At 29.6% G+C, this 27945-nt stretch overlaps 1 protein-coding gene across 4 annotated transcripts in view; it reads right to left on the reverse strand.

Annotated features, from left to right (window-relative positions):
- Window positions 1-373: 373 nt before the first annotated feature.
- LOC107436183 (troponin T) overlaps window positions 374-27945 on the reverse strand; it is an 81810-nt gene continuing 54238 nt past the window's right edge. For all 4 annotated transcript variants that reach the window (XM_071187413.2, XM_087155473.1, XM_043044485.3 and 1 more), the window contains 9 exons: window positions 27756-27842; window positions 23505-23675; window positions 18176-18397; window positions 14976-15046; window positions 14881-14902; window positions 10769-10849; window positions 5989-6186; window positions 3020-3117; window positions 374-569 (listed from right to left, as the gene is read on the reverse strand). In XM_071187413.2, the coding sequence (XP_071043514.1) occupies window positions 3046-3117; window positions 5989-6186; window positions 10769-10849; window positions 14881-14902; window positions 14976-15046; window positions 18176-18397; window positions 23505-23675; window positions 27756-27842 (924 nt within the window). In that variant the 3' untranslated portion in view covers window positions 374-569; window positions 3020-3045. The remainder of the gene's footprint in view (window positions 570-3019; window positions 3118-5988; window positions 6187-10768; window positions 10850-14880; window positions 14903-14975; window positions 15047-18175; window positions 18398-23504; window positions 23676-27755; window positions 27843-27945) is intronic.

The following is a 27945-nucleotide window of genomic DNA, read 5'->3' on the forward strand; positions in this document are numbered from 1 at the left end:
TAGACACCACTGTGCAGTCCTTAGGGGCGACTCCGAGACTGCGCGGCTTTATTGGAAGGCCAGAGAACTTCGCTCAATTTATTGTTACTTCTTTTCATTTATTTTTATTTTTGCCTTGCCATTAGAAATAAAATAAAAAATAGTACAATCAAACTACATTAAACATCAGACATGTATTGAAAATATACCTTTTTAATTTCTTGCATTATTTTTAATTTATTTATATATCATTTCTGCTAGGTAAAAATATGAGATGTTTATATCAAGTCTTGCCGAATTTTATGCGAACGTTTTGTTGTCCGTTAAATCAGCAGCAAATATAGAAGTTTAAAAAGAAGCCGTTGTATTTAAATGAAATGAATAACAAAACCAGTTGCAGAGCTATTCATATATTTTGCATTAATAAGTTTACATATAAAACTTTCAATTTGTTGTTGCGTATAAATTATAATCATTCAAACATTAAAAAAAACATACACAATAAGTAATATTGAAATGCACAATTTTTGAAACATTGAAGCTGTTGAAAAGTTCCAAGAAACATTGCGTAACAAAAGCTTCATTAGGCACTGAAAAAGAAGAATACGTTATTCATAAAAATTTAATAAGTTCTAAGCTTTTAATGTTATTCTCTTAATATATTAAATATACATTGATTTATGAAGACATTTTTTCATCCAAAATTAAATTGCTTATGATATCAAATAGTTTAAGATGCAAAAGTTCCTTTCATGAATTTAAATAAACTCACCTCGCCTATGTACTTAGAAAAAATGCAGCTACTGTGAATGACCAAAATTGGTGGTTGTTAACTTCTCTCGGTGGATATTAACATTGGTCCGAAATATACACTAGGTCTAGTTAAGTGCCCGGTATGTCCTACATCAATGTTTTTTAAGGTCAAATGCCGCATTTAATCGTTACTCCGAACACTGATATTATCCTCAGCAGATATTATTGTTGTAGTAAGTATTGTTGTCGTATTGTTGCTGCTAGGGATATGGGACTAATCATCAATACCGATAAGACCAAATACATGCCTGTACTTGCTAAATTAAATCCTATTGAATCCTATCTGGAGATTGGTTCCCACAGGTTTCAGACTGTTCAGAATTTTACTTACCTTGGTTCAATAGTTACTGCCTACAATAACATAGACAATGAGATTCGGAGTCGTCTAATTTGTTCAAATAAAGCTTTTTATGGTTTAAAACGTTTTTTCAAATCCTCTCTTTTATCAAAAAATACGAAACTTTTACTCTATAAAACATTAATTAGGCCAATACTTACCTATGGCTCTGAGACCTGGAACCTAACTCAAGCTAGTGAAAATAAAATTGCCATTTTTGAGAGAAAAGTTTTGAGGGCCATCCTTGGTGGGATAAAAATAAATAACTTCTGAATTCAGAATATAATACTGAACTGTATAAAATCTACAGAGAGCCAGATATTGTGAAATTCATTAAAATACATCGAATGAACTGGGCAGCTCACATTTTCAGAAGGAATGATGACTCAAATTTTAAAAAAATCCTGTTACACAAACCCCTAACGAACAGGAAAAGAGGTAGACCCAGGCTGAGATGGCTGGATTTAGTTGAGACTGATTTCCTTACTCTAAAGGAGAAAAACTGGCGAACAAGTGTCAAAAGTAGAGAGAAGAGGATTCGAATTCAAAGGAAGGCACTGGCCCACCCTGGGCTGTCTAGCCAGATATGATGATGATGATGAGTAATTTATTTACGTCGCACTAGAGTTACACAATGGAGACGGTCTGGGAAGCATCCCTGAGGATGATTCGAAGACATACCATCGCAATTTTGATACTCTGCAGAGGGGATGGCACCCCCGATTTGGTAGCCCTACACACGATGTCGGACACTTTACGATAGAACAGTTTATCGAGGACCAATACCGCACACCCTCGGCCTCTTCGTAGACTGATCCAAGTGGTCACCCACCCGCACACTGACCACAGCCAGGGATGCTTGTCTTCGGTGTTCTACTGGGAACCGTGTCTCAACTATCAGTCTACTGCGTAGATATTAAAAAAACGAATAAATATGATAATATCAACGAATAAATTGGGATCTATCAAATATTTCGGACATTCACCAAAGCTGATCGGTAGACAATCTCACGGTAACATTCAGAAGGAAATTTATATCATCCATGGACGATGAATGGTCAAATTATGATACGGTTAAAATAAGGGTTGACGACTGGAATCTTTTCTTTGTAAATATTTGTCTTGCAGTTATTCGAAGCCAGGTTATGTAACGTCCAACTTTAACCTCCTAAAAAGGTTACCAAGAAATTTGATCCTTTAGTAGTCGAAACCATCACTCAGTCAATCATCCATTTTATGTGTCGATTTGTGCTGAGGGTTTCTAGGAGGAATGCAATAAATTGTAGTTCTTGAATGTCATATTGTTTATATTCAACACTATAAAATCATACTTGCATCAATTACTAAATAAATTCAAATAAAATCATAATGCAAACAGATCAATGGTTTAGAATATGTGAAAACGGGCAACAAAATGTCACTTGCTGACGTCTTAAGAAACTGATTGGTTGAAGGAGGATGAAAACATGCTCATCCAATTAACTTGGATAACACAATCCAGGCTCAAAGCAAAACAATCAATCGCAATCAGTCCAAGAACTTGGATCGTTTAAACAGATCTTTAAAACCGGTGTGGACTGATCGTGAAGACACGGTCCCAATAGATCACAATTTTGATCCTCTGCAGAGGGGATGGCACCCCCGCTTCGGTAGCCCGACGACCTGCACGCGAAGTCGGGTACTTTACGGTAGAACAGTTTAACGAGGACCCATTCCGCATACCCTCGGTCCCTACGCAGACTGATCCAAGTGGTCACCTACCCGCACACTGACCGCAGCCAGTGATGCTTGACTTCGGTGATCTGCTGGGAGCCTTGTCTTAATGATGAGTCCACTGCGGGATGTTTGAAATAAAATTGCTTTTTAAAAGTAAATTATAAATCTACTTACTAAGATTTGCTACTCAAAATACATTTTTATTCTTCTTCTCCTTCTTCTTCTTCTTCCTCTCTTTCCTCTTCTTCTGCTACTTCATCTGTTTCTTGTTTCTGAAAAGTTAGAAACAGTGCTTGAATTCATTGTTTTTCTAGTAAAAATATTTTGCATATTAAGAATCGGGCAACGTTTGCTTCGTGTGATAGCTGTATTTTTTAGTCCTGGATCCATGTTGGGGGCGCCACCCCTATCTCCACAATATCTGACATTTGAAATGCTCCGTATTTACATCTGAATGCCCCGCAATTTATTTCCAAAAAAATATATTCAAAAAATTACGTTGTTGCCTTAAAGATTTTAAATAGAAATTTACTCCTAAAAGAATATGAAATAATTTTCTGTTCGGGTAATGAAAGAGCAGATAAGGTGGTCTACAAACAACCCTACACAGATATCAAAAATCACAGTATTTTCACTGGCAAAATTGCACAACCTTCTATAGAATCTTATAAACATTAGTCGAAAGCAGGAAGTTACACTCAAATAACCCATAAACATCTTTTATTAAAGGATGTTCTCATTGTAGGGAACCACTTTATATTATTCCTAATAAACTAACTAACTAACTAACTTGTCCTGGACCCGAGTACAGTTCTGTAGGAAAGTTTGAGTATGGAGGATTTTTTTTCTTTTTAATGAAATGTTTAATAGATGTCCTCATAAGCATTGTGTACTCAGGTGGACATCTGTCCCCAAGTACATTTTCCGGAAATGACATTATCAAAGCAACTTATTCCTTGATTTGCTCGCCAAATGCTGGAGGATTTCAAATTACGAAGAAAGATTCTGGAAGCAGGATTGCACAAGAATTACGCTATTGGTGTGGATAAAGGCAAATATTTCTTCCTATTATTATTTTGCTGAAATTAATATGAATGGAAATTTTTTTTCTTCCATTTTTTAAACACGAAATTAATAGTTACGTGTTAAATTTCGATGAGCTCGATTTAGTGCCGATTTCATCGTAAATCAATGCTGCTTTTCAACAATTATTTTTATACATTTCTACATCATATAATGAAATCCTGATATTTTTAATAGGATATTATTGCGGTGAATGAATTTTGAATCCGCAAGTGAATAATAACATTTTATTAACTCACACGGTCGATTAACGCCAATTTCATCTTGAATTTAGATTATTTTTCGAACCACTACGGACTTCCCATATTTTTAAAACTAAACTATTGCGACAAACGAATCTCCATTAGCGTATATGAGTAACCAACGCAAATTGATTTTCGACCATATTCGTTTGATTTTTCACCGATTTCACCTTAAATCCAATATAATAGAATATTATTATGCGGGTTAATTACGAATTACGCTTTTGAGTAATAACTTTTTGACGAAAGCGTTTGATTTGCTCCGATTTCTTCATAAACCCACATGTTTTTTTTTCTTTTTGATAATTTTTTTAGCAATTATACTTATTTATTTCTAAATAATTTTATGTAGAAATATGAGTAAAACGGAACTATTACTGAATCTGGAATCACACTAAGGAAAAACCTTTCGATTTTTGTTAGTTCAATTTCGTACTGATTTCATAGTAAATACATGCGGTTTTCAATTGCAGTTCAGTAATCAGTACTTATATCTTTTAACATAATTTTTTAAATTCTTATTTTTTTTTAAACTATATTATTACAAAAAGCGGATTCAGAAATTTGAGGAACACGCGAGAGAGCGAAGTTTTTTTTCGATGAATGTTGAAAATAAGGTTGAAAACGGGGGAGATTTGTCCGAGCTTAATTTGCAAAACTGATTTTTTTATATAAATATTAAAAAAAAATTCATTCAGATCATAATTGAAAAACTAAAAATATAATCTCCACTCAAAATTTGTTGATCGCCAATGGCGACGGGGTGACCATATTTCACGAGTCCACATATACTACTGACTGACGTGCAATTATTTCCATGAGTTGCTTTTCAATATTATAGTGCATCAAAATGAGTGAAAAATGCAGTTTTTACCATGAAAATCCCCTATAATATTTTTACTAAAATGAATAGGAAAGGTCCCAATTTTTGAGGATCAAAATGCATTTCTTTATTCGAAAAAAAGTAATGCTTTCGAACCATTAAGATAGCGTCAAAGTACATAAAAATCCGATTATTAAATAAAATGTTATGAGAGTTTTTTTTAAAAATATTTTATGCATTGTACAGAGGAAAATAAATCTAAACAAAGCTATTATTATTAAAAATTCAGTAAAATGTAGTGAAAATTATCGGCTCTGCTAGTATAAGTAACTTCCCTAATCGCGCAAGAATTTGTGTGAATTTCACCTTATGACCATGTTCTCAAATGTAAATCGAATTTTGCATAAAAAAAAAATGGTTGTAAAAACTGTTGTTGGTTGTAATGTGTATAATGGTTGCATTATATGACCTCAAATGTAAATCGAATTATGTATGAAAAAAATGCTTGTGAAAACTTACATTATATGACCACAAATGTAAATCAAATTATGTATAGAAAAAAAAAATGGTTGTGAAAACTTACATTATATGACCTCAATGTAAGTTGAATTGACGCCCGGTGGCTGAGCGGTAGCGCTTCGCGCTGTCGTGCCACAGGTCCCTGGTTCGATCCTCGTGCCGGGCAAGGTTGACTCAGCCTTTCATCCCTTCAGTGGGTCGATAAATGAGTACCAAGCATGCTTGGGAACTAAACACTGGGGGTTCCGCGTTAGGCTGACCACCTGACCGGAACATCAGTTCCTGCACCCCAGAGCCCATGGTTAAGAAAACTGAGATGGGCACAGTAGGCCTTGGCCCTCTACGGGCTGTCGCGACGCTGAGTTTAGTTTAGTAAGTTGAATTATGTATGAAAAAATGGTTGTAAAAACCCGCAGTATATGATCTCAAATGTAAATCGAATTATGTATAGAAAAAAAATGGCTGTAAAAACTTACATTATCAGGATCAGTTAAGTAAGGGTTTTCTCCTAGATCGTCTTCTTCTTCAATAGATTCAGTGATTTCTTGCTTCTCCTTATTTCTTGCAGCATTTGGATCCCATTTTATGAGCTTTGATGGACCCCGATCTTTAAAACTCTTAGTCTTGTTCTCCCATTCTGATTCAAAATGAGCTTCCAAATGTGATATGTATCCCTGTTACAAAAATTTTAATTAAACCAACAATCGATATTATGAAAAACTTTTAGGTATCTCAAGAGAGAAACTCTGTAGGGAAATTTCATGCGAGATCATGACGATCACTCTTTTAATAATTTGAAGATATCCTTTTTGTCATATTTAAGAGAGGGTATATTATTTTTTTTTAAAGCGCTGAAATGAATTATGTTATGATTCCGCTGACTGAGGGGACTTATGGTCTCTCTCTTTTTTTTAATTTTAAATGCCTTTTATCACACGTTTATTATTTTCATTTTTAATCATTTTTTTGAATTTTATTTTATATGTCAGATCTTAGAAATATGATTACCTGAATAAAACAAAAGTCTCGTAATTGAATGAAGCCTTTATTCTAGAACTACAGTCGAACCTCTACTTAACGAAGTCGCTAAATCCCGATAATAAGTTCGTTATATGGAAAATTCGTTCAATAGAAAATCACCTTTTGAAATACTTAAACAGCACAAAACAGGTTTTAAATTCATAAATGCTTGACATAATTAAAATGGCAATTGATACACCTTTATCTTTTAAACTAGTATCAACTATTTATTTAATAAATCTTAGCCATAAAAGAAATCTGCATGGAAAACAAGAATTTGCATTTTGTAGCACTATCATACTACATACATTTTCATCTAAACAAAGCTAAATTTATGTATAAAATTATAGCTTCATTTATTATAAAAGTAATTTTAAACATACATTACACATGCGTTCTTAAGCGTAATTGCTATTGATAAAATCCTTTTTGTCTGAGTTTTTCGTTTGAAATGCAAACAAAATGGGATTTTATTGCTTTCTCTAAGAGTTAAATCTCTAAGAGATAAATGGCTGCAAAAATCAATTCAGCTCATTTCCCCCGTAAAATGTGTTAAAGTTTTAAATATTCTGAAATATTTTGGGAAATAGGGAAAATAAATCTCCAAGATAAGTTAGTAAAATAGAAAATTCACTTCACTATTTGGAGGTTATTATTTATTTTTAAAATTTTTGAAGACATAGGCGTAGAGTCGGGGTGAGGGCATGTGCAAGTAATGTTTTGCCAAAATGCACAATTTTCGCTGTTGATTGCATAATTAAAAAAAAAAACTTTTAAAAAGGAAAAGAAATTTTAAATTATTGACTTAATAATCGTCTGCTTTAACAAGCTATTAGGGTATTTTTGCTTCATCTATTAACTCGTGGGTGTTGGTAGTTTAAAAAAGCAGGTGAAGTGAAAATCGGTCTATTTTTATAAAAGCATAAAAGAGGTTGACTAATTGAGACTTCTGTAATGCACCCATTTTCTGAAATGTACTCGTCCGTAAGTTTGGTGTTTCAAAACAAGATCGTTTGTTTCATTTAAATTATAACATTCGTAATGAAAAGTGCTTTGAAATATTCGCTCTTTTTTCCATTTGCATTTAAAATTGCATTTCTTTTAAGGCAAGTGAAGTATTTTAAATTTAAGATTACAGAAAAATTATCTATTTAAATCGTATTATTAACATTAAGGTCTAGTAATAAAACATAATTTTATTTTACAAATTTATAGTTAATTTTTTTTAGCTAGTCATTTTTACGAGTATGCTAAATAATTTTATCTGGATAACTCATTAGTTAGTAGATGTTTTGAATTCAGATGTTAAATCAAAACGAAACAAGGCATTAATAATAATTGCAGAAAGAATGACTCTGTAGATGGTAGAGAAGAAATAAAATCCTGTCCTTTCAATAAAACAAATATTGTCGTAATTTATTTATATTAAACTCTTTAAAAGCTTCTATGAAGGAAACTCATTATCATACAATCATTTAGACTTAAGGGAGAAATGAAAGGGTACTATGAATATTCATAATTCAATCTAAACCGACGCCTATCTAGACAAATGTTTGAATTAAAATAAAGAAGTGTTCCTCGTAATTCACTTTCGGATTTCTTTTTTTATTGATTAGGCTTATTCGAGATTTTTTTTCGTCGTTTGGTAATTTTTTTAATCTTTTAAAATTTATATTTATTTATGTTGTGCACACCCTATACATGAAAGCGTAAATTTAAAAGGGAAATACTGTTATATGCCCGGCCAGGCAGGTAATCGAAAAAATGGTGATTAATCTCCCCTCAAATTTTGAAGAAATCCTTGGAAGGAGAGAGGATATTTAAGACCTAAATATTACTGAATTTAATTATCCATTCATTAAACAAAGTTTTCTCTAGTAATGCTTATTTTTATTTTATAACCGTCGTTGAACAGCCGACCCAGTTTTGGGGGTTACGACTACTAATGTTCAACTCCGTAGCCTTGTCCAGAAGGCAAGGGAACTCCTGGCTCAAGTATTGGGAGAAATTTGCCTTCGTGGAGGACTTTTTGATGAAACCAATCCGCATTTGCGTTACACGGAGAGGAAGAAAACGAGAATCTCCCACGGTTAGAATCTCCCACGAATCTCCAACGAGAATCTCCCATCCATAATTCCATTATGAACCATTATATTTTTGATAGCAACCAATATAAGTAACCATCACCCAATCAGTAGGAATTCGTACTGATTTATGATGGTCCAACATAAGAATAGCAACTTGTTTTGATGGTTTGTTCATGTTAAACCATCAGAAATTTCCACCATAGTTTCTTAGAAATCAAATGTTGGAACGATCATGAACAACCATCATCCCATTGTAGGAATTCGGACAGATTTATGTATGGCCAACATAAAAAAAATTGTTTTGATGGTATATTCCTAAAAACCAACAAGAATTTCCATTAAACCATCACAGAAATGTATAGTTGGAAATATCGTGGTATAATCACGGATCATCATGGATTGTTGGTCCAGGAGAATCAAACTTCTCTTGATGGTCAGTATTAAAGAAACATTTTTCATCATGGAATGATGGAAGTTTGCTGGCATTTCAAAAACCATGAACGGAAAATGTTGGATGATGGTGACCATAGAATGATTTTGGACCATCATGAATCACACTGAAATCAACATAGACCATCAAAATGGCTAGATGGGAATACCAAGAATTTTGACTTGGGAAGCAAGAAATAACGAAACAGTTAATTGAACCTGAAGTACTCAAAATGTTGACCAATCATTTTATCAAATCTTCAAGAAGAATAATTTTAGTCTAGATTGTTTTCTGTATCAAAGCATTTAATAAGGGCTGAAATGCATGTTTAGTCTTTCATTTAAGCAACATTAGCCTTATAACTCCCTTAAAATCTGACAAATTTTTTCGAATTTAAACTTTATTTCTTTTTTGTATACTTTATTCAAACGGTTCATATTTTTACATGGTTTGGAATTTAATGCATTTTGGTTTCAGTATAAATAATAGTGTTTATATATTGACTGCAATTTTAGTTATTACTTTCGTTTGAGTTAAAAAGCATTTTTAGAAGGCATTTTTAACGAGCTTTGTGGTAATAAATAGTTTTGTTCTAAAGGTTTAATAAATATATATTATTAGATTAAATGTTTTTTATTTGATTTTGTAAATGTGTTTTAAAATGCTGCCATTTCTATCGAGTAGGTATTATAAAAGTAATGATATAATGGGTATATTACTTTAAAAAATGTAGGATTTGATGAATATTTCCATAATTATTATACTTCCGATTCACTATTTAATTCATAATAAAATTTCAATAAATAGTTTTCAAATTTTATTTTGTTCATTAAGTTTTTTCAATGAATTTATTATTGTAAAATAAAAATGTTACTGAAATCAAGAGGCAACCTTTTAATATCAACTTTTAAAAAAAAAAAATAGAATAAAGGAGATTTTAAAAATAAATTCTTGTGCCTATATTTGAAATGTTTTTTCCTAACGCTATGGCTACATTTGAAGACTATAATCTATAATATCTTAACGTGTGGGCAAATATTTCTGCGTACTGCCCTACTTGAAAAAGTCAAACCTCGTTACCATAGTCACCGGTCCAGATGAATGTCTGGGGTAGTTCTTATTTTAGACAAATTATACTTTGCTTTAAATGTTCAGATATAAATATATAGAATGTAAAAATAGTATCATTATTGATAATCTATATTTAAAATTGCTAAAAAATGAAAAAAAAAGTAAGAATGTTTCAATTAAAGATTAAATGCTTTTTTTTTAAAAAAAAAAAATAACGGCTTAAAGAAATTTTTTTTAAGAAAATATCTTTTAAATAACTTTTATTTCGATTATTTTTTTTAAATATTCTTATTTTGAAAATAACTGAAAAGTAATGTTTCCCGTAAAAATCTTTTTAATCTTCAATTTAATAGCTAATTGGAGTATGTGTTTCTTCAAATAAACACATGTGATATGTAATTTTTGATTTTTATTTATCTCTTATTCATCTTTTTTTTTTAATTTTTATTATAGTATGTGTGTGTAATAATGAATAAAAAAGCAAAAAATAAGTAAGTAATGTAATGAAATTTTATTAATGATCTCGTTGCAAATGAGAAGATAATTTCCTACAATCATGTCATAGCAAGTCATAATTTTGTTTCAAAAAAAAGTTTGTTTTGATAAAAATATATACTCAATTATGATAAAATAAAAGAAGGTACTTACTCCTTCAAAAAGAGATTTCTTGTCAGTAAAATTTCGTCTGTCAAGTCGCCTTTCATATTTACTTGCTACGTTTATCATTGGCTGAAAAGGTCATTATTTACAATATAGGTAGGTACTCACTCAAAATAAATTACGTCGGTCGGAGACAAAAAAATATATACATAAATAGTTCATAATCAATAATGTTTTCTTAGTCAAACACACTATTCTAATTGTCTTTACAAGGTGGTATATTTTGTTGTCTAATAATCATGTAAAATATGACAATTTATAAAAATAATCACTTGCTGTAAAATTATTTATATTTTGTTACTCTTATAATAATGTCATAGAAAATTTTGGATAATCTATACATAGTAGTTACATATTAACGTAAGTTTACATAATGACAATAGTAATATAAATCTTTTGAAGTAGTACATATTTATGATTAATTAGATGCATTTAAACGCCGCCATTATGAATAATGAAACTCTAATATAAGATTTTTAATCAAAACTCATAAATCGATAATTTTTAGGCAATGGTCACCTTTTTCCGTGTTCCGACCACTGCGTGACTTCAATTTAATGAAACTATCAATCATCTTCCAGTTTAATTCTAAACTCAATCTGATCATCTTGATATTGATTTATCTATCTGTTTCTTTGTAAGCGCAATTTTATCTAAATGTAAATATTAAAAGAATACCGAAGAAGAAAAGTTCTCTTCATTACTAATTTCAAGAATTGAGACAAACCTAGAGTAAGCCTTTAAATATTGAAAAGAAATTTTAAAATTCTCTTTTAATATTTTGAAGCATGACTTACTCTAGGTATGCCTCTTCCTTTTAGAAAGGATTTTCCTCCATCCTCTTCCCTTCAAGTACCATGTTTTGACGGATCTTCTTTTCGATAGTTGAAAAAAGCTCGCTTTATCGAGTCTAATTGTCAATAAAGCCTATGTTTTTACTATCTTTAATTCTGCCCATGCATCAAATAAAAGTAAAAAAGTATTATCAGAATATTTTACAATAATCGGGGTAACTAGCTTAAATGATGCTTATTAGCTCGTTTTTATTTAGATAGAAGTCTCAAATTTTGAGCATGTGTGCTTTAAAAGATAAATAAAAGAATTAAAAGAAGAAAAACTTTCGATCATATCGAAAAAGATAAATAAAAGAACTAAAAGAAGTTTCATATCGATATTTTGTAATTATTAGCACATTTAATTACGAAATAATTGATTAATTGTCAATCAATTTAATGACAAAATATTATAATTATTGAAATGAAATTGATTGCAATTTAATTAATAATTATCATATTTAACAGTAATACTACATAACAATACTAAATAATTGACAGTAATACTAACTATTATACTAATTCATAGGACAGAACAGCTAGTCACCCAACTTAATTATTTAGTATAGCTTTACAAGTAGCTTTAACAAGTATTTTTATATTATTTTTTTAATTAAATTCTCTTTCTTTAGAAAGAAAGCCTTTCACATAATTAGTAACTCTTCTAATAATAGTAATTCTCAGAATTTTTTCCCTAGGGGAAAAATATTGGGAACAGATTATCCCTTGTAACACACAGTTTTCATAGGGAAATGCCTAACATAAAAAGTGAATCACTTTAAAAGAGTTGCCAGATGGGACTCTTTACTTTGTTATATCACCTTTTATGTTAGGGATCTTTAAGGGATTCTTGATCTCATGGACAATTGTAATAGACCAGTGCAATCTATTAAAGTTCACTTGTTTACCTTTGTCTATCAATTGGTTAATATTGTAATGCAATACGTTAAAAATAAATACAAATAGGAAGTATATAAAAAATAATCTCCTGTATATAAACTCATTACATGCATGTTTAAGTATTAAAGTATTACATATAAACTAGCGCAAAATATGCAATTATTAAAAAATTGCAGTGCGTCTAATAATTTGGTCTAATTGTTATAATATACTAATGTAATACCTGATATAATAAATATTCTATATTTATACAATATATCGTCTAATTTATTCATTCGTTGAATTTATATTAAATATCATTTAATTTAACCAATTGATACACGAACGTAAACAAGTGCAAACCGGTTTCAGTCGCGTCAAAACAACAAGGCTGTACAGTATCACCTGATAATTAAGATTTTACATAGAATCTTATAGTGAGCCTAATAATTTGGCCAGGGACTGCATATATATATATATATATATATATATATATATATATATATATATATATTGCTTGATTAACTGAAAAGTTTATGTGTAACTGCTCTTTGCCACACGAACATTTTTTTAGAAAATGGGAGAAGGGGCCATCCATAAATGATGTCGCGTTTGAAGGGGAGGGAAAGAGGAGCTCATGAAATTTCGACAGTTTGCTGTGACAAGGAGGTAACAAGAAGAGTGACAATGCACAATATGGTTAAACAAATGACATTTAAAATCAGCAGTTTAAATGCTTTTTTTATTAATTATTTTTATAATACTTAATAAAAAAGCACACATTGTTGTGTAAAAAAAATTGAAAAATAATTTATAAAGTAGTTTCTTAAGTGAGAGTAATGTAGTGCGGGTAAGGTATAGAACTGAAAGGGGGTATAATACTGTAATGTAGTGTTGAAGGGGGCCAAAATTTCTATTGATGGACCAACATCATCTTGATGGTAATCATCAATAATTTCATCACCAACCATTATATTTTTGATAGTAACCAACATAAGTAACCATCCCCCTAGAGTAGGAGTTTGGACAGATTTATGATGGAATTATTGATGATTACCATCAAGATTATGTTGGTCCATCAATAGAAATTTGGCCATAAGAATCGCAACTTGTTTTGATGGTTTGTTCAGATTGAATCATCAGAAATTTTCATCGTAGTTTCTTAGAAATCAAATGTTGGAACGATCATGAGAAACCATCATCATAATGTAGGAATTCGGACGAATTTATAATGGTCCAACCAGGGCCGTCTTAATAGCATGCAGGTCCCTCGGGAGAAGAAATTGTTTGGGTCCTTATAACATTGGATACTGTTTAAAACCGAACTAAAATAACTTCACATGCATAAAATAAAGCATTTTTAACACATGCAATAATTTAAACAAATTTAAATACATTTTGATTTCCCCAAAAGATTGAATCCACATAAAAACTTCATTAGAACGTAGAAAAATAGATTTCGGTTGACTTTTTAAGTTTCCCGGTGATAAACTATTTAAATTATTGTTGTTTGCATGATAATCGATCACTATGTGTAGAAAAAATATCAAAATGCACACTTTATGCAATGGAATATAAGGCAATTTTGTTTGCAATGGAATATAAGGCACGAAAAAAATATAAGGCAATTTTGTTTATTTTTAGTTTTTCTAAATATAATTTATAAAAAGTGAGATTGTCAAGGGCCCCCTGAGTGCCTGCCCGGGTGTGCCCATGCGTAAAGACGGTACTGGGTCCAACATAAAAAAAACAAACAAATTGTTTTGATGGTATATTTCTGAGAAGCAGCAAGAATTCCCATTAAACGTATGTATAGAAGTTGGAACCATCATGGATTGTTGGTCCATGAGAATCTCACGATGGTTAGCATTTTCAAACATAGAATGATGGAGGCCTATCAAAAACCATGAATGTTGGATGATGGTGACCATCAAATGATGTTGGACCATCATGAATCGCACCAACATAAACCATCAAAATGTTTTGACTTCAGAGATAGAGGGTAGTGTGGTATCATTTATGGATAGCCCTACAAGCGTTTCCCGGTTGAATATATATATATATATATATATATATATATATATATATATATATATATATATATATATATATATATATATATATATATATATATATATATATATATATATATATATATATATATATATATATATATATATATATATATATATATATATATATATATATATATATATATATATATATATATATATATATATATATATATATATATATATATATATATATATATATATATATATATATATATATATATATATATATATATATATATATATATATATATATATATATATATATATGCATTATACAAAATACTTTGAAAAGATTAAAAATATTTGTTCTTACCGGGTGTTTTCCGCTAAGAGCACTGAAAGAAATAAAAATGAAATTAAGAAAGTTGAAAAAAGAAATTATTAAAATATAAATCTTTCAGTGCTTACTCTGGATCTAATCCCTTTTTTAATGCTTTGCTTCTGTTAATTTGTCTCTGTCTCTCACTCAATTCTTTCAGCTAAATATAAAAAGGAAAATGTGTTCTTACAAATATTAATTCTGCTTATTTAATATTTGTGTAATGTAACCCTGCTGTTATGTATTTTTCAACATTGATTAAAAAATTGAGGATTATCTATGTTACTGTGAATAACCGAAATTGTTGACTTCAGCCGGTGAATGTTGACAATCGCTTTGGTAAATGTCCGAAATATATACTAGATCTAGTTAAGTGACCGGTATACATTCACCCAGTATGCCCTACATCAATGTTTTTTAAGGTTAAATGCCACTGATGTTTCTCAGTAGATATCGAATAAATAAATCAAGGAATAAATATCAAATGGGATCTGACAAATATTTGAGACTATGTGACATTTTCTTGATTTCGTTCATTTATGGTAGCATAGAGGGGCCTGATACTGATTTGGATTTATAACAAATTGACAGATATAAAAAAACGTCTAATCAAATGAGAGTGTTTTAAAGAAATTTTAAATAAATGAGCAAATGAATAAATAAATAAAGAGTCTTGAAATTTGTAATTTTTCTTATAAAAATACGCTCACCATTGTAGAAAAAAAAATTGCTTTATGAAGTTATTAAACGGAATTCTCTCTCTTTACTAAATAATTATTATTTTTGCAATAAATTATTTTGAATATGGTTAGAAAAAATTATGTGTGTATAGTATTACGAGAGTGAATTAAAAACCTTTTTTTGAGCTTGGAAATGACGCTAAAGAATAACAACCAAATATTAATTCTGTATTTCTTTAGTTGAATCTCTATTTTATTCTATGCTGGTGTACTAAAGTGACAGTGTTAATAAACTATTTGTAAATTTGCTTATAAAATGCAATCACCTGAAGCTGAAAGAGCTCTGATCCTTGTTTTCTCTTTTGTTTTTAAAAGATTTCGTTGCATAATTCCTTTTTTACTCATTCTTATTAAAAAGCATGCGACAGTGTTATTACAAAAACCGATCTCACCTTATCTTACCTAACTTATCCAAACATATATTCAGAGCCTGGTGTTTAAGTCACTCTCTTTAATCAACCAATTTTATATTTGGGTGCGCTTCAAATATTCTCAAGATATGGCGAAATACGTAAAATTAACATTAAAGGGTCAAAACTTTGAACCACTCTCATATTATTAAGACAATATTTCCCTGATTGCGACCTATATTTTGGGAGGCAGAAATCTGTCGAAAAAAAGTATGTTTATTGAAAGAAAGTACGTTTTTGTGCCAGATTTCGCACTTAAAATATCGTCTGCACTAAATATTTAGCATATTTGAAGTCACCCCTCGAACTATTAAGATTGAGTCCTAGAGCGTGAACATCTGATCACTAAATAAAAAATTTTTCAGGGTGTTCCGTTTTTTTTTTTTTTTTTTTTTTTTTTTTTTTTTTTTTTTTTTTTTGGCTCACTGTATGTTAAGAGCTTTCTCTCACGGTCAACTCGCATAGGGGCTCTTTATTCTATTTTTACCAATTCAATAAAATTCTAATACATTACATAATTTCATAGGACAAGAAAGTTCTTTTTCTTCTTGGTTAAAATAACATTCCTAGACAAATGTGACAGTGGTCAACATACAAGAAGAATAGGTTTTGCTATCTTTTATTATATAAGATAAATTGTGTTTAGGGCGAAAGAGAAGCACTTAGGCACAGTGGCAATTCTGGATCAAATTACGGCATAAAGTTCTGGCACTTTGGGCGCATCACCTGTAAAATCCATTTTTACAGCTAAATATTATACCATAATTTTTACAGAAATATCAATTGAATTTGAGTGATTCAGTGATTTCACGGTAATTATTTTCGTAAAAATTACGGTATATCAGATTTTTTGTTCAGTAGCACGTTTCGATAGAAATAGTGGAACCAATATGTTTTAATAATCTAAGGAAAGCAATATTATTCCAATGTTTGATTATAGTATGCTATTAGCACACTAATGTCTAGTTATATAAAAGTAACGCTTGTTTCTATGAGAAATTGTTACAGTGTTATGCTGTATCAAAGTTTGTGAACAATGGCGCCATTATTCTATCTTGGAAATCTTGATTGATCCACAGCATGCATTTTTTCACTCATTTTTTTCACTATTAGGACAAACACTTTACTGGGATAATAAGAACAATTGTAAATTTTAAATTCGCAATTTTATATTTAAGCATAGCTCCAAAAAACAGAGTATACGGTAAATATGTTTTATAACCGTCATTGAACAGCTGACCAAATTTGGGGTTTACGGCTTCTAATGTTCAACTCCGTAACCTTGTAATTTTGATCCCAATCTAGAAGACAGGGGAACTCCTGGATCAAGTATTGGGAAAAATTTATCTTCGTGGAGGACTTTTTGATGGAACTAACCCTCATTTGCGTTACATGAAGAGGGAAAAAGCACGAAAACCTTGCATGGTTAGCCAGAAGGCAAATGGTCTCTAACCAATAATCTGTATCGACCAGCCATCTCTGGAATTCGAAGCCGGTACACCTCATTGGGAGGTGAACGCCCTATCATCGTGCATTATTTCTGGATTGTGTACCCTCAAGGAGGGTTGAAGGGATGTTATTAGTTGCGTAAAAGTGCAATGCTAGATAGTCATGAACTCTTTAGTTTAAAGGGACTCAATCTGCAACATTTTTTAAAGAAAAATAATCATGCCGTTAAAAGAATCTGAAAGAAAATCATAATTTGATATAGTAATGAACTTATAGAAATATCTTTAAAGTGGATAATAAAAGGGCAGATGCTGTGAATTACCGTTCAATGCTTACACATTTCTTCAAGCAATTTGCTTAAGTTTTATTTAGAAAGGAAAAAAGTAATTAGTGGAATAAATTGATAAATTTTTTAATAAATGATAACTTTTTTTTTTAGATTACCCCTTCATACATTTCTTCAAGCAATTAGCTTAAATCTTTTAAGCTTAATTTAGAAAGGAAAAAGGCCGTTAGTGGAGTTAAAAGTATGTTAAATATTTTCTTTAAAAAATACTACTTAAAACCTTATTTTATTAAACTCTATAATGAAGTGAGGAGAATTTTCACTTTTTTTTGTAGAATGAGAAAAGTAACATCTGAAAAATTGATTGAAAATGTTGAACAATTAAATTTCAAAACTTTTCTTACATCGTATTCTTGACGTTTTCTTCGTTCTTCTAAATCATATTTTTCACTTTCAAGTCTAACTATAGCTTCCCATAGTTCTTGTGCTTTTGATTTAAGCTCTTGTGGATTCAAGCCTTCAATATTTAAAGGTTTTACTCGAACGCCTAAGGCTATTTTCTTATCCTCTTGTAATTGCTCTTTAGTTTTCGCCATTTCAGCTTTCATGTATAAAGATGTAGGCAGCTGAAAAAATCATTGACATGAAAATTTTAAGGCATTTCTATTTCTTAAAACTGAAATAATATAAAATCATTTTTACATAAAACTACTATGGCATAAAGTGATACTATGTCGTAAAAATATAACTATGGTTATTACAATTTAAAACGATTGACATGAAATTTTTAAGGTATTTCTATTTCTTAAAACTGAAATAACATAAAATCATTTTGGCATAAAACTGCTATGGCATAAAGTGATGCTATTTTTTAAAAAATCCAACAATGGTTATTACAATTTCTAAATAAAATACGACTATCATCTCAAAAGTAAGATCTATTTTTTTTTAAAAAATGCAAAATTGATATCGTTTTAATGTTAAATGTTAATTTTCTTACACTAAATTTGTCAATGCAATGCATTTTTAGTTCTGTATGCGTCCATTCCAATCTAGAGATTGGAATCTAGATTGATTGGAATCTTTTTATTTGAAATCTAAGGATTGGTAGAGGCCTCTACCCACGCCATATTGAATTTTAGGTAAAATATTTGATTTGCGTTTTCTTGAAAGTTTTTTTTTTGTACCTAATAAATTTTTGATGGTGTAGTATTATTTGAAAGCCTTTTGAAAAATTATGAAAAATAAAGGGATCGTTTTATTAAATTAGGAGCACTTGATAGTTTCCAGAACTTCTGTGAATTTTTCCTCAAAAAAGTTATATGATATTTCGTTTTGATTAAGTCATTTAAAACTGCACATTTTTCGGTTATTAGATTCCTTAAAGTTGTATTTACTACAATGTAAAATTATGGGTGATCCGTAATTTAAGGTTTTAATAGTTTTGTTACACATTTTGTGTGGAGTCTCTGCTACCAGCTCTTGTCCGTAATTTCACATGTTTTTTTTGTTTGTTTTAAAGAGTAAATTGTTATTGGGTGATGGCCTTGTATTTTACATTTCTCGAAATAGTAAATATTCACAAACAGTTTATTTGTGAGTGGTAAATAAGGAGAAGAAAATTTAGAATTTTCTTCAGCCCTCTCCATCTTTCTGCATGTGAGTTCGGTCGACTCAAAAAAGTGGATCACCTTTTTTTAAATTAAGGACATTCTTTGGTCTTGAAGTCTGAGTTTCATGCACAGTCTTCTTTTAGAAAATGAACTAAAAGAGTTTCAAAGAAGGATTTTACGGAGTGATTAGATTAAATGAACGAAAAATTTAGTGAGAATTGTTTTTTAGAAACTAGCATGCCGTGATGTCGCGCATTTTTGCCTTTACTGTAACACAACCATTTTAATATTATCCTAAAAGGAAGAACGTAGTTTTAAGTAAAGCACATAATTTTAATTCAAAAAAATCAAGCTGAGATATTATACTAGATCTTGAAAATATGTTCTGGATTTAGGCAGTTTTTTTAAGGTTCCGACGTTGCGTCAGAGTCGATTACAGCAATCGATTATATAACTGATTATAAGTGCATACATGACTTTCGTTACTTGCAACGTAAGCTTCTGTTCTTCCTGGAGATATTTCTTAGTAGTAGTCGTCGGTAAACTATGAAAGGTAGAGGAATGGTCTTATGAATCGGTAGTAGTATCACTTTTTAATTGGTAGGGCCACACGTCCCTTAAATAGTTTGCTTTAAACAAATAATTTGATATATCTTTGTCTTATTGGTGTAATTTGTCTTATGATACGTGTTTTTTTAAATGCAGGAATAAATTTTTAAATATACTAATAAGCATTGGTTGAGGTTCATCTAATATAATTTAGTTTGAGACGAAGAAAGGGGAGGCAGACTTACTCTTTATAAGAAGAGGTACAAAATCTAATTGTTTTCGAAATGCCTTAAACCATTTATTTTATTTTAACGAGCATTATTTTTAGCAACCATATGTATGTCTTTCTAAATAATTTCAAATATTTATTTGATGTTACTGAATCACAAATGTTTCTACACATAATTTAAATTTTTCGGCGCTTAATTCTTAAAATATAAAAGTTTTGCTTCATTTAATGAAAATATACTTAAGCAGTAAACAAAATTCAAAAGTTTTATTATTTAATTGATTTTGATTGAAAATATTTTTGTCTTTTTTGAATTTCACCACATAAAAATTTAGTTCATCATAAGAGAAAAAATAAAAATTTGTGTGCAATTTTTGTTTATGAGTGGATTCAATATCGAATATTTCATCTTACATAATTATTTGAAATATAATTTAATGGATTTCAGGGGATTACTTGCATATTAATGAATATATTTTTTTACTTATTACTTAAAAAAAATGAAATCAAATTCGACCAGCAAATTAATTTATTACTACAAAATCCGGTAATAAAAACAAATTTCTGAAGATTTGGTAGTTTTAAAATTAATACAACTCCTTTTTATATGCAAACACTGCTTTATTTCTGGGTATTTTGAACAGACACTATTTCAATAAGTTTTGTAACATTTTCATTTTAAAATTTTATACATTTTAATTGAAATTAAAAACATTTTAAATTAAAATTATATTTTTTTCTGAAATTTTTTTTCAATGAAATTTAAGGTTACTTAGAAATTACGATATCCTCGAAATGTTCTTTAAAATTGTTACTTTTTTGTTTTGTTTTGTACTTGTACTTTTCACTTGTTACCTTTTGAAATCAACACTTTTTACTTTTTACTCGTTACTTTTTCTTAAAGTACTCGTGCTTTTACTTTTTACTCGTTATTTCTTTTCAATGAAATTTAAGGTTATTTAGAAATTTTGATATCCTTTAAATGTACTTTAAGACCGTTACTTTTTTTCGTTTTGTACTTTTTCGTTTTACTTGTTACCTTTTAAAATCAAAATTTTTTATTCGTTACTTTTTCTTAAAGTACTTGTACTTTTTGATTTTTGCTCGTTACTTTCTAAAAGTAACGTTCCCATGTAAACCCCTATGTAATCTCTTACATGTAATCGCGATCACAGGTAATTACAAGTAATACATCGAATTATAAATAAGTCATGTATTTAAAATTCGAATTCTCAGGAACTATTCAACCAATTTTACTCACGTTTTGTATTTTTCCACATAAAATTAAATTCCTTAAAATAATATAAAAAAATTGTATGCCTTGCAATTCAAAATATTTTCGACTACTATTGATTAAATAATAAAAATAATGAATAATTATTTTTTCCTGGAATTACCTGTGGATAAACGAAATTTATAATTGTGTGCAATTAAAAATTTATTCAATTGAAGCAAAAATTTCCCAAAATATATCAAAAATACGCAAAAATTAATAATAAGGGTCTAAATTTTGGACCGCTTTCCTGACCACACTGCGGCTATCCCCGATATTTTGAGGGTGAGAATCCGTTGGGTATGTTTATTCAGAGAAAGTACGTTTTTGTGTTTGATTTCGTATATCGACTCACAAATTAATCAGCATATCTGAGGTCATCCCCGTGAACTGTCTATTTTGAGTACGCGAAAATCAATTGTTTTTAAGGATGGTAAGTTTTTTTCTTTTTCCGCATTGTACATACGTACAGTGAGCAAAAAAAAAGATATCACCCTGAATAACTTTCGTTCTAATGATCGGAGTTAATCTTAATGAGGGATGACTTCAAATATGCTTATTAATAAGTTCTAGTTATTAATTACAAAATCAGAAACGTACTTTCTCTGAATAAATACCTATATTCCTTGTTACATATTTGGTTTCCATAAAATTGGGTACGCAAGTAAAAATGTCAAAGAATTTTTTATATGACATTATTCGTGTTTTTTATGCTGTTTTTGACTTTCTTAAACATACCATATATAGAGTTGTGCGGCAAATTATGAAAAAGTCTCGAAAAAAATGTAGACTGCCTGGAAACGACAATGTGTTGCATAATTTCTTTATTCTATTGTTGAAGAAATTAGCGAAGTGCAATTTTAAAAAACATTGAAATTTTATGCTTAAGAACGGTTAAATTTTTAAATAAATTGTTACATTCTGCTAAATATGTGAGTGTCTTTGGATAAAGATAATTTTCAAATAAATGATTCGATTCATTCGGAAACCTACTTTTGTAAATTCGTCATTAAAATGTCGCGCAACATATTCTTCAATTAAGATCAGCTACATTTATCACCAAATATCGCTACTATAATTTCTTTTCTTAATTCCTTTTATTACAAATTTAATTTACCATTCTTACCATCACTAAATACACTTATATGATACGATAGTTTCCTTTTAAACTGAGTTCATAAGGTCCTTCAGAAACTGTATTGGGGGTAGAAAAACTATGAAGATAAATGCATTTTATTATGTTTATACTCACCTCAACATTCAAGAATTAATTCCAATTATTTTCAAATATCTAGCTACAAAATCTTAAGTTTAGAAATTTTATAGTTAAAAATAACTTAATAATTATAATATAGATACCATGGTTTTCTTAATGCTTTAAGGACCACATGAAACCTGTTAAAAATATACAAATGTTTGCTTATATGAGAATCTAATCAAAATAATGACCCAACAGTAACACAGTACTTGATGATAAAAATTTCATCGGCTTCATTGGCCCATTTTCCAGACTCGCCAGTCGTGAATGAAAAAGACAAAAATGATTTGGAACAGAAAATGTTAAGCTGCCAGCGAAAAATGAAAAATAAAACTGAAAAAACCGTAGTACACAAGAGAGAAGTAAAAAATAAAACTGGAAAAATCAGGGCAAAAAACAACGTTTACTAAATATTTATCATTTTTAATTACTTTATTTAATAGTAATTTTGAATCTTAAGGTATACAATTTTTACATCATTTTAAAGAATGCAATTTTACATAGCAAAATGCAAAATTTGAGTGATATCAGTTAAATAGCTTCTGTGAAATCGAATTTCGAAAAAATGTCGCATGGCACTAAGTCCAAATAATTCTTTATATTCTAATTTCTTTATATCTAAGTCCAAATATTTCTACTTAGTCCAAACTATTTTTAAACCTACTATTTTTTCTCTAAACTATTTTTACTAAGTTCAAATATAATATTATATCTAGTCCAAATATTCTAAGTCTTTATATCCAAATAATTGTTTGCCTTAAGAGTAAAAATGCTTTAAAATTGAATGACTAAAATATTGGAAAGAAAATACCTTATCAAAGGAGGGAGATCCATCTTCATTTCTTTTTGTTATAACAAAGTTTGGAGTAACATTCTCAGGTAATTTATTTTTCTGAAGGGCTGCTTGCATTGCTTGTCTTTTTTTCTCTGCTTCTTCCAAACGTTTCTTCTTGGCTTCTGCTTCTTTTGATTTTTTCTCTTCCTAAGATAATTACACTCGACTTTATGATCAATAAACAATTAAATTGTGTTAACATCATAATTATTCTACTTTTTTACATGAGTGGACCTATTCTTACTAACCACTTCCCAATTATTTTGGATTTTTTTAAATTTTATTAAGGAACTAAAACAAAAAGTTGAAAGGTGTAAGAAAACTTTAATTTAAAATCAATTCCCGGTAGTATTTCCTATAGTAATCTATATAGTAATATAATCCTATAGTTATTTCAGACAAATGAAAAAAGTTAAATATTAGTCTTTCTTAAAACAAGGGACTAAGTGATACTTTTTAAACGTCATTTTATTTACTCTTATTGCTATGTAAATTCAGCGTATATACAATCGCACAAACAGTCCTTGGCAAATTTGCAAATTTGCAATCAACTTGGCAAATTTGCAATCACAACAGGTTTTTTGCTTCTGACCGAGTAAAAACGTAATCAAACAAAATGTACTGACAAATTGTGCTTTCTCGGAGTGATAAATATTTGCAATCTATAGGTTAACTCGGGCTAATGCGGTTAAAGTAATTGAAAATTCTTTTTCAAATAAATCTAAAAAATAATCTTTTCCTTCGTCCTTTTAAACGAGCAAATTTAGCATGATTTCCTTTATTAAATTTTATTCCTATTAGTGGGTTATCCGATATGCAATTAAGTGGGGATGACTGTATGTAAAGACGTTCAATAGGAAATAGAAAATTGAAAATTATTTTACATGCATTCGAAATTGTTCAAGAATCAGGACGCTCTAACTAAAAATTAATAAATTCTTATTAATCTCTGTCAGGTGTTTATTTTAAATTTTATTTTATTCATAAATTATACATTTGTTTGAAATATAATATTTTATTAAATGTATGAATACAAACTATAATATATGCTTTTTTTTTTTTTAAAAAAGACTAATATTGTTCTTATTTTTGAAAAATTTTAAAGTTTTTTCTTTGAAGATTATTTTTGATAGTTTTCAGAGTATTTTTTCTTCTTTCAGACCATAAACATCCTGACCCAGGTAATAACAATGTTGTTAATGGGTGGATACTATGGTTAACAGAAAGCGTCATTTACCTTTTTTTCTAGAAATAATTGTTCTGAAATTGAGTATAAAATTAATTTTGTCTATTTGTCAAGTACTAAGTTATAAATTATCAAAAACTACGATTTTTACCTTGAACACGTCGCCAAATTTAATTCATTTCAAAGATCACTGTTGGCTATAAAAAGACTTTCTTCGGGGCTAAGATAGCCTGGTTGGTAGGGCATTGGGCCGATGTCCGAGAGGTCGTGAGTTCTGTCGGTCGAAGTGTGGTAAATGGTGATAAATGGTGATTGGTGGAAGCAAAAATTTGTCGGGTTACGAAGTCCTCCATGCTCCTATAACAAATCCTACTTCTGAGGGAATTAGAGATTGATCTTTTTCTGATTCAGGTCAAAATTACGATCTGGGGATGAATGAATGCATCTGTCCTATAAACGGGCTGTGACGTATGTGCGTGACAGAATTCTTGGCCTTAGATGGCGCCAGTGGAAAACAAGCACACTTTCTTTGCCTTAATGGCATACGACAACAAGAGCAACAAGTCTTTGCCCTTCGTTAAAAATTCTATTTCTTTGAGGTATAAATTCAAAAATTTCTGCATTTTCCGATTTGTAAGCTGAGCTCTAACAGGAAATTATTTAAAATTCATCTGTGAACTGTATTATTTATTGCGTGTTCAGCAACCTATTTTTTTTTGCCCTAACTTACAATTAAAATAATTCATGTCTTTGCAGACAAAATGTTAAAAAGAAAAAAAGAAAAAAAAAAAAACACTTCCTTCAAGAAACTAGTTAGACATCCAGAACGAAAAATCACTTTTATTTATGTATCGTAAAAAGTACTCTGAGGGCTGGTACCTACCGTAAAATTTTATGGAAAAGAAAGTCTGATATACTGTAATTTTTATAGTAAAATTATTGTAAAATTACTAGTATTGTAAAATTACTGAATTACTGTAATTAAATAAATATTATTGTAAAAAATATGTTATTAAATTTTACGGTAAAATGGATTTTACGAATGTTGCACTAAAGAGGCCAGTACTTTTTAACGTAATTTTATCCAGAATTTTTTACACTGTAGGATTTTACCAGGGGATGCAAACCATTATTTTTGAGAGGAAATGGTTACATGAATTTTTTTATAAAGATTTATTTCATTGTTTTTTGAACAATTAAATTAGTCAAAATTGGGCGATTATCACCATCACTTAAAGTATTCAATAGTTCCATGCTGTAAGACATTGAATCTAATCATTGAATCTCTACACTATGGATACTCCATAGTGATAGTCTTTACAGTATATTCATAGAGATGCCATTTATCCAGTCAGAAAGAATTTGATTTCAATTGACGGTATAGTTCGTTCACCAGGAGCCTTTATCACGTGGTATCCGACTATACTACTTCGCTATTTTTGGTAGAAGGATGTGAACAATCCTGAACAAGGTTGATATTTGGTGATCGTAAGACAAAAATATTTATTTCTCAATCTTTATGAGCAATTTTTTAACATTAGATAATTCATTGATCTCTCTCTCTCTTGTGAGTGAATAGTTTGTTCTTTTTGAGACATATTGCTTGGAAAAGCAGTTTTTAAATTTAAAATATATTTAATTAGCTAGAGTTACAATAGCAGATGATAAAACGAAGTAAGTGACTGAAAAAGAATACACTGTTTGTGTTTGGCGCGCATTAAGGGTTGTCTCAATTTCAAGCAAGGAGACGTTCCTCCTCTTACTCTTCGTCCGAGGAGGTGGAGCCAAGGGTCAACTCTTGGTGAATAAACTATACTTATTAAGTTGTAGACAAAAACAAAATGATAAGAAAAAATGAAATTTTTTTTTATCTTGAATTTTTTTTATCGATATTACCGCCTGAAGTCGATATATTTTTAGAATTCTTGCCAAAAATGAAGTAAAAACATAACACATAATCGAAAAGCTAAAATAATATTCAAGAGTTGAAACATAGTATGTGAATACTTTCTAAATGTTCATTTGCCTTGATGAATCATTAATTATGAAGGAGACATCATATGAGGAGGCTAATTTATAAGGAGGCAACAAAACCTGTTTGATTGCCGAAGATAAATGCCTTTACGTTTCATTCGGAAATCAGATTTTAGATAACTTTTTAGATTTTTTGTCATTTTTGCCTAAGTAAGTCATAGGAATGAAGAAAATTGCCTTCCATAGTATCCTTTTTTTTGTGAAGATTCAGAAATTATTATTTTTGCAATTATTTTTTTTTTCACTCATTCAAAAAAATTTATACATTTGAATATTTTTGATCGGAAAAATAAACGTTTTTGCATTATTTTAGCGAACGTAATTTTAAAATACAATGTACAAAATATTAAATAGATTGAGTAACTTAAAAATTCAAAAATGCGACTGTTTCGAAAACTATAAAATTTTATGTTATAAATGAGTGCAAAAAGCTCGTGATTAATGTGATTTGATTGAGAATAAACGAAAAAAAAAAATGACTTAAATAAATAACAAGTAATGTAATGAGTGAATAAATGTAAAACTAATTGAACCTGGTTTAAGCTTTTGGCTAGATTTTTGTGTGATTGAGATCATATTTATAGATTTTCAAAAACATTTTAAGATCCCAAATTCGTAATTCATTTAAAAAAGGTACTTTGGCTTTTTTTTTTTAATCAAAAATACGTTTTTATTATGCTTTAATAACTTAATTCACGTGTAATCGTTAAACTAGTATAATAGTTTGACTCATCTAGAATAATAGTTAGGCACGTGTCTCATAAACCAGGGTCATAAACTAGCATAATAGTTAGACACGTGTTCGTTATTAATCTCGAAAATCAATATAGTAGATGAGAAGTTATTTAGACTTTTTTTGTACATGATATTTAGCTACATACTTGCCGATACTTTTTTTGTAATTATTATGAATTATTTTTTTAAAACTCACCTAAGCTTTTAAATAACTAAGTTGTGCGGAGGAAAATTTCTCCATTTAAACTACTTATAATAAATGTGAGATATACCATTTCTTTTATTCGTTGAGCTTCTTGCTGCTTCTTTAAAGCTAGCAATTTCTTTTCCTCTTCTTTCCTTCTTTCTTTCCTCTTCACCTTAAAAAGAATTATTTATACATCTTTTTTTAAATAAAAAATTTGCTTCATTGCATTTCAATGTTTATAACACTCACTTGATGACAAAACATATTAAACAACA

The sequence above is a fragment of the Parasteatoda tepidariorum genome, chromosome 11 (assembly GCF_982258835.1).
Source record: "Parasteatoda tepidariorum strain Cologne lab strain chromosome 11, Ptep-v5.0, whole genome shotgun sequence".
Lineage (NCBI taxonomy): Eukaryota > Metazoa > Arthropoda > Arachnida > Araneae > Theridiidae > Parasteatoda > Parasteatoda tepidariorum.